This window comes from Vanacampus margaritifer, chromosome 4 (assembly GCF_051991255.1).
Source record: "Vanacampus margaritifer isolate UIUO_Vmar chromosome 4, RoL_Vmar_1.0, whole genome shotgun sequence".
NCBI lineage: Eukaryota > Metazoa > Chordata > Actinopteri > Syngnathiformes > Syngnathidae > Vanacampus > Vanacampus margaritifer.
This window is the reverse complement of record NC_135435.1, coordinates 3,602,062-3,619,000: the sequence shown is the minus strand read 5'-3', so window position 1 is coordinate 3,619,000 and position 16,939 is coordinate 3,602,062. Positions and strand designations below refer to the sequence as shown.

General features: G+C 41.1%; 1 protein-coding gene across 1 annotated transcript; it reads right to left on the bottom strand.

Annotated features, from left to right (window-relative positions):
- Positions 1 to 1,686: 1,686 nt before the first annotated feature.
- Positions 1,687 to 16,634, bottom strand: fgf19 (fibroblast growth factor 19). Its single transcript, XM_077564459.1, has 3 exons — positions 16,421 to 16,634; positions 16,225 to 16,328; positions 1,687 to 2,007 (listed from the first exon to the last, which is right to left on the bottom strand). The coding sequence occupies exons 1-3, from the start codon at positions 16,632 to 16,634 to the stop codon at positions 1,687 to 1,689; spliced, it is 639 nt and encodes a 212-aa protein (XP_077420585.1).
- Between the last annotated feature and the right edge of the window lie 305 nt (positions 16,635 to 16,939).

The window sequence follows — 16,939 nt, the reverse complement described above, 5'->3', positions numbered from 1 at the left end:
AGAAACAGCAAAGTTTACACCATAGTGTTCCATAAGCACTCCATAGAGCAAAGTGCCTTTCTAAAAGGCATCTCGACCATAAATGCATGTCTTTAGTTTGTCCTCCTCTTCAATGAGATCTTTTAAGATGTTGGTCCTTCCAAACTCTCCATTCATATTGCCTAATACTGTTCATAGCCTCTAGAGTATTGACCTTTTGCACGTGACCACCCTCATGGGAACGCCCCCTCCGGGACGCTGGACGGCAAAAGAACCACTTGCCTGTATTGTAACCATTGAATCTCGTACAGCGTAAAGTCCTTCATCTTATCAATTTTCTCATAAAATAGTCATATCTTGCTGTGCAGTCGGTTGTACAGATAGACAAGGGAGTAAATCAAATATTGCTTTATTATCGCATACCTACTAATGAAGACAAAAGACGTCGGTGGATAGCAGTAATCAACAGAAAGTACTGGCAGCCTACGAAGTATTCATGGATTTGTAGCGATAATTTTTTGAGAGGTTAGTAGATAAATAAATGTTCATACATTTTACTAGTAAACGTACACTCTAATAACAGAGGTGTGAAATTACGTGTTTCAAATCGCATTAAGGAGCCAGATAGTTAGAGTCCACTCCAACTGCACGTACACACATTTTAGTTTTAAAATGTACCTTCTTCAAAACAATTAAGTGCATTTGACTGTTTAATAATGGAGGGTTTCGTCTTTGAGATTGGAGTTTTTCACTCTGGAGCCGGAGTCATATTCATGAAATGACTGCATAGCTTGCCACTACGATAGTCTTTTTTTCCCCATGCTGGTCAACATAACATCATCACAGCGTTTCAATACAGAACGGAAAGTGTCAAAATAAGTCAGTTAGCATGATCAACAAGTTTTACCTTTGCATTACGAGGTATAGTGTCTCCCGGAGTGAGCGTAGCATCTGTACTCACAGACTGCCAGCGACAAGCGTTTAAATCAGCTCCGGTGTAAGAAGGAGAGCTGGTTAGACAGCATTGACTACATAATGATATAGGTCGTGCGCTGTGAATTTCGGCAAAATCGGCGATTCGATTAACTTGGTCAAAATAGCAGGCGACAGAAGGTAAGAGGCTGTTTTCAAACTAGCAATCTCCAACTTAAGTAAATATCGCGCTCTATGAATCCCGACTAAATGTGCCACTTCGACTGACAGGCGAACTTTGGTTGAAGTAGTAGATTCCATGGCTCTGTGGGCAATAATAACTTTTCATTTGTAAAATAACAGTCGCTAAGTCACTAAGTCGCTCTGGGTCACGTCCACTTCCAATATATATATATATATATATATATATATATATATATATATATATATATATATATGGCTGGTCACTCTGAATTAAATCAAGACATTGATCCTTTCCAGGATCACAGGGATGGAAACCTATCCCAGCCAAATTAGGGACTTACAGCCATTCACAAGAACATTCACAGTCCACTGGCTAATGCTCAGCGTAGGTGTTTTTCAGTGATAGGTTTGATTTTGACAAATCACAAGAAGCCCATCTAATTCCCCATCTGTTCGGTTCTGTTTGGTCAGATTGACCTTCACTGAGCTGACTATGAGCTGAATATCATAGCAACATCCCCGAGGACATGCCTGGGCATAACAGGCATTGAGCAGGCCATCTTTGTTGATTGCTTTCTCAATGCTGCCTTCTCATCGCTTATGAAAGCTGGGGCTATGAATGATTCGTGCAAGAACACCAAACGATTCGACCGCGTCAGGTGGTTGTTCTGTTTGTGATTGGACTTGGCTTGGGTGATAAGTGGACTGCAGCGTTGGAGTTGATGGCTGATCCACAGTACTGATTCGAGGCAGGAACTGAGCCAAAGCTGGAACAGCGCTGTCTCTGCCTTGCAGCCGCCGCCGATGGTTTCCCAGGCTAAGCAGTACCCCGTGCCTGACGGAGATGTAGACGCTGTATCCATCCGGCATGATTTGTTCCCTGAATGTGCAGTCATCTCTGCTGTAGATGCGCTGTAATATAAATGGCCACATTTAATATACTTTCAAATAATCTGTTATGAACAAATTGAACTAGTTTCCAGGGTGCATTTTGTGATTTTGCTCTCAAAAAACCTCAACAATGTATTTGAAATAATGTCATCAAGATGTAACAGGTTAGATAAATACCTGTTACAATATTCAGACTTTTATCTGCATCATTTGTCTTAAAATAGCAAGGTATTCCATGGAGATGTAACGATGGCGGCAATATTGTGATATTAAAACTGCCACAATATTGTCGTCATCATGTCACAATATTAAATTTGTTAAAAAAAAATCTGGTTAGTTTCCACTAGTGCACTTCTAGCACCCTCTTGGTGGTTAGTTTTTTAGTGCAGTCACAAGGCATGTTTTGCCACTTCTTTGTCATAAATCCGCGCTAATGGTCAGATGAAGGGGAAGGTAACATGCTTGTGAACTGAGTCAATATGTGGAGGAACTCAATGTGTGCGTGCATAATAAGTAAGTGCCTCAAAATTAAGTGTTGTTAGATATTGTAGGTTGTTTATATACATTGCTACAATATTGTTTTTTTTTAGTATGAGCTAATTTTTTTTTACAATATTGTGACTTTTTTATATCGCCAAGCTTATCATGACAATTATATAAGTATCGTGACCTTCATATTGTGATAATATTGTATCATGATGTTTGGATATCGTTACATCCCTTGTATTCATTTTAACGCTTTGAGTTAATTGTCAAAATGCGTTTGAGACCCTGAAAATGAAGGCACTTATTTTTTCATAAAGGGCAAATGCCAAATATCTGTGATCTGCCCTTTATACAAGAGTTCACATCTTGTTGTTTTATTTTATATCCATTGTGGTGGTGTATGATGACAAGGCAGTTTTATTTATATAGCATATTTCATACACAAGGCAACGCAATGCGCTTCACACAAGACACAACACCTACAAGTATCAACAAACCCTATACATTCACAAGCAAAGCTGAGAAAGCAAAGTGCCTTACAAACATTACTAAACAAACGTACACTGACAATGTTTAAACACATTGTATTGTTTGTATTGAGCACCCGAAGTCATGTAGTCAGAGACCTTCCCCACATTCACATCTGGTCACTCAACACACTTTCTAGGCAATACTGACATCTAGGGGTAATTAACGGAAACAAAAAAACTACATCCAAGACACAAAATAAGAATAGCTTTCTAAAATAGCTATAATGGATTTTAAAATGTTTAGAAGACCTTAATCAATAATATGGGCGAAGCAAAGATTCAGACTGGATTTAGAAGCATTAACACTCTGGGCTGACTTCACTTCCATTGCCACCTTATTCCATTTATGTAAATCATAGTGGTTGAATGTAGTTTTACCATTTTACTGTAATCTCTGGGTTCTACTAATTGACCCAAGTCTGCAGATCTCAGAGCCCTACTGGGTTTATATGAAATTAGCACTTCTTTAATACCTTTATATTCAGGGCCCAAACCATTCAGTAATTTATATACCAATTTTTTTAATAGTTCTATTCTATTCAGTCAATTATTTGCTGTAAAGTTGGAACAGAATTCACAATAGTTTTGAAGTCAGATGGTATTGAATCAAGGGAGCACTTTTCATGTTGTACACAATTTGAACACTTAGGGGCAGTGTGGTTTGCATGTCCTGTTACCTGGGTTGGGAGGGTTACTTTTAAAATGTAATCCATTACAGTTACAAGTTACCTGCTAAAATTTTTACGTTAGTAACGTAATCCGAGTACCATAATATTAAATAATGTAACTGCATTACTTTTGGATTACTCCAGTATTGAGTATGCTCATGAAGACAAAATAAAAATAAATATCAACACAATATATATTCTATACAATGTGCCCCTGCTATTTGCGGGTGATAGGGACCCGGGCAGCCTACAAATAGCAAAAGTCCTTGTGTAATTAAAAAGCATGTAGGTTATTGATTGATTGATTGATTGATTGATTGATTGATTGATTGATTGATTGATTGATTGATTGATTGATTGAAGGCCATATGCTGTTTTCGAACTGTCACTGAAAGCAACCACACCTCAAAGTTTGATAGATAGATAGATAGATAGATAGATAGATAGATAGATAGATGGATAGATAGATAGATAGATAGATAGATAGATAGATAGATAGATAGATAGATAGATAGATAGATAGATAGATAGATAGATAGATAGATAGATAGATAGATAGATAGATAGATAGATAGTCATCCAATGAAGACTGCAAAATGAACTTTTATCCCAGTCACAAGTTTGTGTATATGTTGTGTATGATGTTTAAATAGTGAATTGGTGGGAGGAAGATTTGTTTGGAAGGTGTAACTCACATTATGGTTGTAGGCTAGCGGGCTAAGCTAGCAAGAAGCTACGGCGCGTAGCATGCCGCTGGACTCTCAGCTCAAACTTTCGCTCTGAGTAAGTTCCAGTGAATACCGGTCGCCATTTCCTTCGGTTGGAGATCACAGCTTGATGAAGCCAACAGCACCACATTATCTGCAAAAAGCAGAGATGCAATCTTGAGGCCACCAAACTGGACCCCCTCAACGCCACTGCTGCGCCTTGGAATTCTGTCCATAAAAGTTATGAACAGAATCGGTGATAAAGGGCAGCCCTGGCGGAGTCCAACCCTCACTGGAAACAAATCCGACTTACTGCCGGCAATGCGGACCAAACTCTGACACCAGTCGTACAGGGACCGAACAGCCTGTATCAGAGGGGCTTGGTGCCACATACTCCCGAAGCACCCCCCACAGGGCACCCCGAGGGACACAGTCAAATGCCTTCTCCAAAACTACAAAACATATGGTAGACTGGTTGGGCGAACTCTCATGCACCCTCAAGGACCCTGCCGAGTGTGTAGAGCTGCTCCACTCTTCCACGACCGGGACGAAAACCACACTGTTCGTCCTGAATCCGAGATTCGACTTTCCGACGAACCCTCCTCTCCAGCACCCCTGAATAGACCTCACCAAAGAGGCTGAGGAGTGTGATCCCTCCGGTCTCCCTTCTTATAAAGGAAGGACCACCACCCCGTTCTGCCAATCCAGAGGCACTGCCCTCGATGTCCACGGGATGTTGTAGAGGCTTGTCAAACACGACAGCCCCACACATCCAGAGCCTTTAGCAACTCCGGGCGGATCTCATCCACCGGGGCCCTGCCATCGAGGAGCTTTCCAACCACCTTAGTGACTTTGACCCCAGAGATAGGAGAGCCCACCTCAGAGTCCCCAGACTTTGCTTCCTCAAAGAAAGACGTGTTGGTGAAATTGAGGAGGACTTCGAAGTATTCTCCCTCCCGACTCACGACGTCCCGAGTCGAGGTCAGCAGCACCCCATCTCCGCTATACATAGTGTTAATGGTGCACTGCTTTCCTCTCCTGAGATGCCGGATGGTGGACAGGAATTTCCTCGAAGCTGTCCTGAAGTTGTTTTCCATGGCCTCACCGAACTCCTCCCAGTTTCGAGTATTTGCCTCAGCGACCGCCAAAGCCGCGTTCCGCTTGGCCAGCCAGTACCTGTCAGCTGCCTCCGGAGTCCCACTGACCAAAAAGGCCAGATAAGACTCCTTCTTCAGCTTGACGGCATCCCTTACCGCTAGTGTCCACCAGCGGCACTGGCGTGTACAGGTAGACCCCTAGTGGTACTGACACCCTTGCCCCTCTGCCCTCTCTAAGTGCCTTTTGGAAAGTTCTTTTTTTTTTTTTAATAAACAATTTACTGAGGACAGGTCAATATTGACACAATCTTATCGAAAAGCTGCACAATTAAACGCGTGGGTGAAAAAAAAAAAGCCCCGGTATGTGCCCCGTGCACGCACACCCGACCTAGCTGTCTCTTTCTTTGTTATGTGAACGCAAACTGTAATAAGCCACGTGGTTTCGTCGCACACACATGCATCTATTCCCCTGCTGCTGCTCCACCTCAGCCATGTAACTGTGTTATAAATCCAGTGAAATTGTACTGTTTGTGTGCTCTCTATTCCCTACCTACACTCGTTTTGTTTTGAAGTAGCACAAACAGCTGAGCATAAATTAGCCGGATGGCCACCTAATTAGCTAGTTTAACGCTATACACTAATCAATAATAGATAACGTGATGACCACCTGAGGGTACGATATAACTATATGACGGCGAAAGGAAACTTTCTGGTCCATGCTTTGAAAAGCTTTGGACTTTAGATCATTGTAATGTGATTTGTGGGGATTATTTTGACTTCAAAACGTGATGACTGTCGTTTGTGTCTGGTTTGTATTATACTAGCAGTCAAAGGCAAAATCAATCCACTACGTCGTAGGTGGTCGGAGCATTTGCATTGAGTTGCATTGTGGACATAATAATAATAATAATAATATTGCATTAGATGTATATAGCGCTTTTTTGGACACTCAAAGATGCTTCAGAAATGTTTGGAACTGTTAATTGCCTGTGAAAAATACCCTTTTGCCTTCTGGTAATAACAACATTCGGTCTTTTTTATTCTCATGCCCTTGGTCTGTTTTACAATAGGTTACAATTAGTCTATTTATTTACTAATTGTAGCATAATGCCTAGAAAGGAGAAGCTGAAAAGGGGAAAAGAAAAGGAGCTACACAGCAAGCAACCAAGGGAAGACACATGAAGATGAAAGGTCAGAGTCAAGGCCAGAAAGAGTCATGTTAACAAGTAGCACCTTTTAAAGCTCCCATTTTAAATTAGATTTGCTCCTTAAGGTTAATTTTATTGAAAAATCTTAAAAGCTGTTCACATTTTATTTTTAAGTGGTTTGTACTAAATCAGCAGGCATGAAACTATTATTAGCTAAATTATTAGCTATTATTTTGTACAAACCATAACTGTAAGTTATTTCTATGCTACAAGTCTTGCAGTGATGTTGCCAGGCTGTTATTAAAACTAGCTGTGGGGGATTATTATTATTATTATTATTATTATTGTTATTATTATTATTATTATTTGTGTGTGTAATGTTTTTTGTTTTTTTTTTACTTTTAAACAATTCCGAACATCCGGGCATTTCTGGCACTTCCCCAATGCAATGCAATGCAAATGCTTCCTTTATTAAGGTGAAAGCAAACGGTGGATTGGAATGCTTTTACCTGTGACTATCATACAAGCCACACCGATTGTTATATTAGTCAAACATCTCATCACATTTTGAAAAATCTAAATAATCCTCACAGATCAAATTACAATGATCCAAAGTCCAATGCTTTTCAATGAGCGGATAGATTTCGTTCACCAAAAGACCAAATTTACCACCATCTTGACTCATGACGTCATCTTGGAATTGTCAATAAGGTATTCCATATAAGTGCCCTTTTTCCCCTGGACCATTTGCCCCTCAAAATGTCTGTGCACGCCATTAATGAGCTGGTTTTGAGAATTGCCGCCACGTCAAGCACCGACCACCTTACGGCCACAGCTTCGATCGACCGCCTCAACAATGGAAACGCGGAACATGGCCAACTCGGAGTCAATGTCCCCCGCTTCTCCCGGGACAAGGGAAAAGTTCTGCCGGAGGTGATCCTCCCAATCACGCCCCTCCAGGTCTCACTGTCATTGCCCACGTAAGCGTTGAAGTCCCCTAGCAGAACGAGGGAGTCCACAGAGGGAGCGCTCTCCAGCACACTCTCCAAGGACTCCAAAAAGGATGGCTACTCTGAACTGCTGTTTGGTGCATATGCACAAACTAGTCAGGACCCGTCCCCCCACCCGAAGGCGGAGGGAGGCTACCCTCTCGTCTACCGGGGCGAACCCCAACATACAGGCACCAAGCCGGGGGGCAATCAGTATGCCCACACCTGCCCTGCGCCTCTCATTGTGGGCAACTCCAGAGTGGAAGAGAGTCCAGCCCCTCTCGAGAGGATCGGTACCAGAGCCCATGCTGTATGTGGAGGAGAGTCTGACTATATCTAGTATATTTCTCTGCCTCACACACCAGTTTGGGCTCTTTCCCTGCCGGAGAGGTGACATTCCATGTCCCAAGATCTAGCATTTGTAGCCGGGGATCGGACCGCCAAAGTTCCAGCCTTTGGCTGCCACCCAGCTCGCTACGCACCCGACCTCTTTGGCCCCTCCTACAGATGGTAAGCCCATAAGAAAGGGGACCCACATTGCCTTTTCGGGGCTATGCCTGGCCGGGCCCCATGGGTGAATACCCGGCTGACCCGCGTCCGGGCAAGGGAAACCACGATCGAATATTTGTACTCATCATAAGAGGTCAGTGAGCCATGTTTTGTCTGGTCCCTCACCTAGGACCTGTATGCCATGGGTGACCCTGCCAGGGGCATAAAGCCCCAGACAACATTGCTTCTAGGATCATAAAGGAAGAAACATCAAATCACATAGTTCAATTTTAAACACTTTTTTCCTGAAAGAAGTAAGCTGTAACATTCCGATAATGTTTGGCTTGAAGCACACAAATGGTACTAAATTAAGTCAGATGTGCCATGAAGTGAGTGGAAAAAAGCACATGCTGATTGCGAGACATAGACTTATCCCTTTTGTTTTGTTTTTTCCCCCCTTTTTTTAGGAGCTCAGTATTATTCATTCGGCAGCCTTCCCAACATGTCATCATCATCGCTCTCTTTTTATAGTGCTCTTTAATTCACCTGAAACCCTTAACCGGATACTTCAGAGTTCCACCAGAGTTGTGAAGTTGTCAGGAGACCAGAGGAAGGATCAAAGGAAGGAAGGACGCAGCAAAATGAAATCCAACACCAACCAGGCACCACCTTCCACCCACAGAGTTACATATCCAGAATATTTCACCAACCCCAGATGCATCTGAATACCAACAGGATTAGGGAGACATCAAGAGACCAGAGGAAGGAAGGAAGGAAGGAAGGATAAAGCAGAGTAAGATCCACAAACGTCAACCTCCACTGATTCAGCGACCAGTGGGAGAAGCAAATTATTTTTGAGTTTTAGTAGAGGCTGGCGTGGTGGATCTGGCATGCATGAAAACCTCCACCAGAGAGGGGAGCTGTCAATCTTTGCCCGACAAGGCAAGCACAGCACCCCAGCACCCCTCCCAGGCCACGGTAGCACCAGGGCACCCCTTTTGTTTCTGAATCATTGCTGTTCAGGCTATTTGTATCAGATTACAAAACACTTTATAATCGTCTATTGTTGTGCATTTGCTACCTAACTTTATAATTTAAAAAAATCACAAATATGTTAAGATATCATATAGTTGTTTGAGTAGGAAACAAATTTTGTCATTAGTATATCATTAAAACAAAGGAGGGGTTAGCAAATTAGGACTGGATTTCTGTAAAATCAATGAAAGTCCAATGTTTTTATATTTAAGGCCGCAACAGAGGGTTTAATTATTCTCAGAATTAACAAAATACAATTTTAACATTTTACATTCCTTAGACAAATAAGGTCTTTTGATGAAAAAAAAAAAGTCATTCAAATATTGCTGTTCTTTCAGTTCTTCGACATTTGTTTATCTTGGCGGCAGCTATCTATTCAGAGGTCAAGGTTATTTTTGCTGGCACTTTTCATTCAGGTTTTTGCTTTGTAAACATATCCTATCCTTTACCAAACTGGACAAAGGTTGATGAATCAAATGCCTTTGAAATGAATGACTGGACATCTGGTGGTGTCTGAATACAGATGTTTACAGTTACGTACACACACACACACACACACACACACACACACACACACACACAGACAAATTTGTCGTCGTTTTGGCCGTCAATGTTTTTGACACCGTGGACAATTTGGACATGTATGATTATTGTGACGCGTGGTAGCGCTGAGAAGCCCCCTGCTTTTGTGTCCCTTTTAATAAAGTAAGCCCATTTTTGCTATCCTGCTGCGCCGTTCATAGCAGCACCGCGCGTCACAGCCCCCAAAATGGCTTATTTGTTCAACCATGAACATTGCATCATCAAAGAGAGCAAGTCATATTCAACACTTTAGGTTAGGTTGTTATTCATTAAAAATAAATAAATAAAAATAACACCTACATGTGCACTGACAGACAAATAGTATAGATTTTTGAAGAAATATGAATTTGTGACTTATGAGGTTTCGGCCCGACGCCAGCTATATTATATACAGTAGAGGCCAAAAGTTTAGACACACCTGATTCAATGTGTCAATTGCTTGATTCTCATGACTATTTACATTCTCACTGAAGGCATCAAAACTAAGAATGAACAGATGAATCCCAAAGGGTTGGATGCTGCATATTCTTGTGTTGTGTCCAGCTCTTGGGCCCTCACTACATTAGACTAACTACACTAACTAACAATAACACTAACACAATGTTTTGTTAATCACAAATTAATGTTCAAATGGCTTGCGACTCCAAACAGATTTGGCCGAAAATGGCTTTTTATCAGTAAATGTTGCTGACCCCTGCTCTAGACCCATGACATTTCAGTATATAAATCATTCTTATCCTGTACTGTATTGTTAAATGCTAGAATATCAAATTTAGTCAAAAGAGTCAGACTGTTGTGCAGTCTCCAGAACACTAGAAAAAAAATCGCTACATTTGTCGCTAGTTGCTTTTGCCCCCCCAAAAAAACAAAGTCTCCAAGGGGCTTTGGAAAGTCGCCCGTTTTAGCGAGAAAGTTGGCAACACTCCCAAACCTCTGTTCATTTCCCCCAATTTCCAGACAGAAAATAAAAATCCAGACATGCGTAAAAGAGGCTAAACATTTTACAGTTCTTGAACACATTTATTTAGTCAATATCCTGAAACCGAGGGAACAGGAGAAAGCATCACGAAGCTTGCTAGTGGAAGTGTAGCGAAACTAATGGAGTGACAGAACATAACATAACATTTTAAATAGAGAAACTTTTTAAATTGAGAAACATTTCCACATTGTGTTGGCTTTATGTATTATTGCGGCATGTCACATTGGCGATTAATTCGCTGAGTGTTATGTGGCCAGAACAACACTATTTGTGTTTTGTCATTGACAGGGTTTGGATGCATTACAAAACTAGCGATTTACAGATACATTACTTTTCTCAGCAATGCAACATACGACGGTTGGCTTCAAGACAACTCATTACGTTATGTGCTGTCAGCACTAAATATCCCCAATGCGCCAATTGGGGCAGACCACCACGCTAGCACCAGCATGCCCCTAAAATTGCCTCATGACGATTCTAACCATTGTGCCTACATTTCAGTCAAGTGGCGGGATTAATTTTAGCTAATATTCATCATATTCCTCCTCCATCACCACCACCCCAATTTTTTTTGCCTAAATCATCTCCTCATGATGCAAATAGTTCAGTTTTTTGAGTTTTCTGAAAAATCTGAAAAAATGACTTCTGTGATGAATTTAAGAAAGTGTCGATGTGCAAGTCCGTGTGCGTGCGTGTCTGTGTGTGTGTGTGTACACAGAAAGACAGATTACCTAATGGATATAAGATTGTTTTTGGCAAACAAGTGCTAGGTTAAGGTAAGCGTTTTAGATAAAATATTCAATCCTTTAATGATGTAAGTTAGATCAATGTATCAGTATATACAGTATGTCTTTACTGGATATAAAAAGCATTGCTTGGTTATCTGCCATTTGATGGTGCAGAGTGAGACAGAGAGAGCAGAATAGGAAGGGACTTACAGCGCCTTGCAAAAGTATTCATACCCACTGAGTTTTTCAACGTTTTGGAATGGTACGACCCCAAACATAAATATATTTCATTGAAATTTTATGTAAAGTTAAACACAAAGTAGCACACAATCATGAAGTGAAACAAAGTGTATCTTATTTAAAACTTGTTTTACAACAACAACAAAATCGTCAAAAAGTAGGGTGTGCAAAAGTATTCAGCCCCATTTTGGTCTCATCTGAACAGAGCACCTTCTTCTATAGTGGTGTCTTCTGGCAAACTGGAGACGTGACTTCTTGTGCCTCGCTTTTAGAAATAAAATACTGAGACTTGATTAAACACATGACACATTCCATTTAGTCATTAGTGGCAACAGGCGATCAATTAAGACATAACCAGGCAACCTCTGAAGACAAGTGGCTACACTGAAGGACAAGGGGGCTGAATACTTTTGCGCACCCTACTTTTCAGTTGTTGTTTTTTTATTGAAAACAAGTTTGAAATAAGATATCAACTTTGTTTCACTGCACGATCGTGTGCTACTTTGTGTTTAACTTTCAACTAAAATTTTAATGAAATATATTTGTTTGTGGTCGTACAGTGCAAAAATGTTGAAAAACTCAAGGGGTATGAATACTTTTGCAAGGCGCTGTATATACTGAATAAGCATTCAGTTTATTATTTTATCACTTTTATGTCTATCCTCACATTCAAAAACACACAGACACTGGCATATATGTCAGTGGATCTTCATTAATATTAATTAACTACATGATTTAGGATTTGCTTATTTCACTATATGAGGAGGAGAAGAATAGAGAGAGACTGCTTTTCAAGAAAAGCGGTTAAAAAAAATTCACTCACTGTAGGGGTTACTCCAGAAACACGCATACTGTCAATGTGTATGTTGAGGTGCTGCTGCATCAAAAAAAGATGTCCTCTCCCGGAATCATACACAGGATATGATGGTAAAGTATCCATTGTGCCAATAGATGGTATTTACATAAGGTACGTTTTGAAAATATGGGAGTGTATTTTGACATGGAGAGGAGAGCAATACCATTCACTCGCTTTTTTTGTTTGTTTTGGACACTTCATCAGTAGTATTCCTTTGAATCAGTGGGTGTTTCGGCCTTTCAACACTAGACACCCTCATCAAAGGTGGCCAGCTACAAGGTGATGACGCTTGAGCTTGTGTCTTATACCCAATCATAAGAGTAACCCAATTGTAAAAGGTGGTGGGTTTTAGCGAGCTGGCAATACCGCCACTCTTTTGGGCCCAGTCCGGATCTTTCCGCTTTGCCCATATCCACCTGCTGCTTTTCTCGGCTGCTTCAGAGACTGATATTATTGTCTGCCACAGAGCCTGTCCATGAATCCCAAGGAGCTTCAATAGGCTAATTGTGGAAGAAGCCACAAACCCTCTGCATCCCACTTCAGTCGGATAGACTTTTGTATCCCACCCTATCCCACCCATTCTGACAGGCCCCACAATGTCGTTCTGCCTCAGGGCTGATGTAGCTTGCAGCGCAGTATTAGATGGTGACCATTTTCGTCCAGTTACCAGGGGTGGTGCAACATTACTGATAGTCTACTCTCTAGAATCCTTCAAAGTCATCTGGAGTCTTACTTTAGAGCACTTGTACTCTTCGGTTAGGCTTGTTATAGGTAGTTCAAGGACCGCTTTGCCGTAAAGGCTGATGTTAGTCAGGCAGCGTAGGGCCCCGAGCCATTTCTTAATGTATGAGGTCATGTTTCGTTCCATCTTCTCCACCGTTGTTATTAGGACCTCATAGAGTGTGAGAGGCCACAATACTCGAGGGAGAAGACCAAATTGTAGGCACCAGAGCTTAAGTTTTCCTGGCAATATTGTCTTATTAATGTTTTTCAGACTGTTGGAAATGTCCTTCCCGAGTTGTTGCATTTTGTCCTTGTCCCTGAGGCTTGCATTGTACCACCTGCCTAGGCTTTTAACGGGTTGCTCAGACACTGGGTATTGGGTCATCACCAATGCAGAACTTCCCGTTCTTAAGCTCTCCCTTGACGATTGAGATGCTTCGTGACTTGTTCGACTTGATTTTCATCCGGGCCCACTTGATGTTCTCCTGCAGTTTTGCAAGTAATCGCCTAGTGCATGCTGCAGTAGTAGTCAGAATGGTTATGTCGTCCATGTATGCTCTGATAGGTGGAAGGCGGATCCCGTTCTTGGCTCGCTCACAACCCACCACTCATCTTGAGGCCCTGATGATGACCTCCATGGCTATTGTGAAGGCCAGGGGTGAGATTGTACAGCCTGCCATAATGCCTACTTCTACACGCTGCCATGATGTTGTGTAGTCAGCTGTTGTGAAGCACAATTGCAGGTCTTCAAAGTAGGCTTTTATTAGTGTAGTGACAGATAATGGAATATGGAAGAAGTTGAAGGATTTGCAGAGGAGGTTATGGGGAACTGATCCAAAAGCATTAGCCAAGTCAAGGAAAGTGACATGGAGGTTCTCTTTTGTCCTTCTTTGCTGCTTGGATCTGATGGCAGATCATACTGGTATGCTCCAAGCAGCCAGAAAACCCAGGAATGCCGGCCTTCTGTACAGATGTATCGATATACTTATTCTTCTCCAGTTAGGTGGATAGCCTTTGTGCTAACACGCTGAAAAAGATTTTGCCCTCAACATTGAGAAGAGAGATTGGCCGGAATCGACTAATGTCTGTTGCATCCTTTTCTTTAGGAATTAATACGCCTCCAGCCCTTCGCCACACCTTAGGTATCATTCCCTTCTGCCACACTACCCTCATGAGCCTCCAAAGGTAGCGTAGAATATCTGGTGCATTCTTGTAGAGCTTATATGGTACTCCATTCGGACGAGGGGTTGATGCTGATCGCGTGTGTCGTACTATGTTCTCTACTTCCTTCCATTTTGGAAGGTCAGATACTGCATTAAGGTTACATTTATATATTTTTTTCATTTTTTAGAGTGATAAGTGCTCTTACAACACCCCCACCCCATTAACCCCCACGCCCACCCACCAAACTCTTACTTTAATTAGTCAAGCCACAGACACAACACATGCATGGACCAATTGTAAAACAACACACACAGTGATGCACACACAAACCCACAAACGTACGCAGGCACACAAACTCGACAACAACTTATGTTGCAGGACAAAATTATTTATCACATTGCAGTATAATGTGAGTTGAATTCAGTTTTTTATTGTCAAGCTTGTTAATGTTGATGACTGTCACCAATTTCTAATCAACAATGAACTTTACACATGATCCTTTTAGATATATATATATATATTGCTTGGTTTTCACTGAACCCAAGTAATATAATTCTTGTATCAGTCTTGCAGTAGAGGCAAGTTAAATGAAATAACGCAAAATAAAATTAATATCATTAGTATTAAAGTATACACGTAAATAAAATTAATATTAATACATTGATAACAATAAGTAGGGAAGTCCATCCATCTTCTTAAAGAATGAGTAAATAAGTATCAATAAAATAACACAAAAAGCAGCCTGCAGACACAATAAAACAGTGAAATGATGCAAAGTCTCAGGCTGAGCCAAAAAACAAAGAATAGAGATGTCTGACAAAAACCACGAGATATGAAATTTTGTCCGTATCGTACTGCCTTAAATCCAACCAACGAAGGAAGGCAACTTCTTGTCACTTGCGGATAAAAGGGGCTGGGTCACAGAGTCATTTCTTCGGACATAGTTGTCTACAGAAATGGCGTTCGGCTTAACTTTTGAGTGAATAAAGGCACACAGAACTACACCATTGTTTTTCGTTTGTCCATTAAATTTCATGATGAACTGCCACTTTTAAGTGAAAGAAAATATTTCTGAGCACGGTTGCAGTTGTCACAACGCCACTATTCAGCCTGAAGAACATTAGATTTAGGTTGAAGAAGTGATCCCCCTCCCAAAAATTTTTCATTATCCTCCCCGTAATTTATTTCTGCAGCCGGGTCTGATGTATGGATTGTTGCGTTGGTGGCAAGGTTTGGTGGCAAGTCCATTTTTGGTAAGGCCGGATGGGGTTGAGATGGGGGCGCCAAGGGAATATTTTGCCCAGGGCGAGTAGAGATGTGCATGTGAATTTTCTTGACGATTCATAGCATTGTTGTGTCATTAAGCAATGTTTAGTTTTTGTACATTCACAATTATGCTCGTAAGTTTACATACTCCAAGGGTGTGTAAACTTTCAAGCACAACTGTAGATAGTCCACCGTACTTGAGCTACTTGTTTACATGGACCCATTTAACTTCCGTCCATTTTGTGTACTACTTTGTCCTTATTCGGCCCATAGGTTAGCTGAAAGCCTATCCTAGCTGACTTTGAGCAAGAGGTGGGGTAGCTACAACCTGTACTCCACACCAATCAATCACAGAGTACATATAGACAGATGACCACAATGTCAAAGAAAATGACCCATATATATATATATATATATATATATATATATATATATATATATAAACATCTGAACATTATTCCAATAAAACTGTTAACTGTGTTCCAAGCATAAAGTAAAATTATTAATCAAATAATGTGTTCACATCCTGTGTAGAACCATTCTGTACTTACCGATGAGTACAGCCTTCCATCAACATCCATGCAAAGAAACTGTGCAGTTTCAATTCCTCTGATAACAATACAGCCTGGAGCCACAGGACGAATCTCCAGCAGACCTTTTATTTCCATTTAATAGAGTCGAAACAGTAGTCAAGAGTAATATTATTGGCGAAAACACTACATTTTGCATTGTCAAATTATGACTTACTATACAGAGTTTGGTCTGCAGAGCCGAGAATCTGTCCATCTTCATGAATCATCAGATGTACTCCTGCCCTGGCAGCATACAGGTGCCTAAGGCGAATTGTCTCGCTCCAGCTGTTGTGTAAGTGGGATTCCAGGTTTGAAAGTGGTATGTAAACAAATGTTACCACAAAAAATAAATTAACAACTAATATATTGACCTTATGTACTAGAAGCATGATTCTTCAAGACCCCTGTACCTATCTGCTTTCTGCTATTGGTCGTTTGATAGTATAAAGTACTCTTTCCTCGAGCTAGCCTTTTAAATGTGGTCCTTATCAGTTAGTTGCCGATAACCTTCTCCCCCAAATCCAGTTCCAAGAAGCATTCCAACACACCCCTTCACAACGTCCTACTAAATGGTTGTTCTCATTGGCCTCTTAGAGGCCCAACTACTACAATAATTAAATCAAGCACACAGCAAAATCGCCAGTTTTAGATTAACACTAAGAGTGTTATATGTATGTTATATGTTTTATGTGTC

Bases quoted from the DNA above. Each gene is read 5' to 3' on its own strand.
- fgf19 (XM_077564459.1), bottom strand. From the start codon at position 16,634: ATGCTTCTAGTACATAAGGTCAATATATTAGTTGTTAATTTATTTTTT. The intron at 16,329-16,420 runs GTAAGTCATAAT...TGGAAATAAAAG, and splicing joins TGCAGACCAAACTCTGTATA to GTCTGCTGGAGATTCGTCCT. The intron at 2,008-16,224 runs GTAAGTACAGAA...TTTATATTACAG, and splicing joins ATGGAAGGCTGTACTCATCG to CGCATCTACAGCAGAGATGA.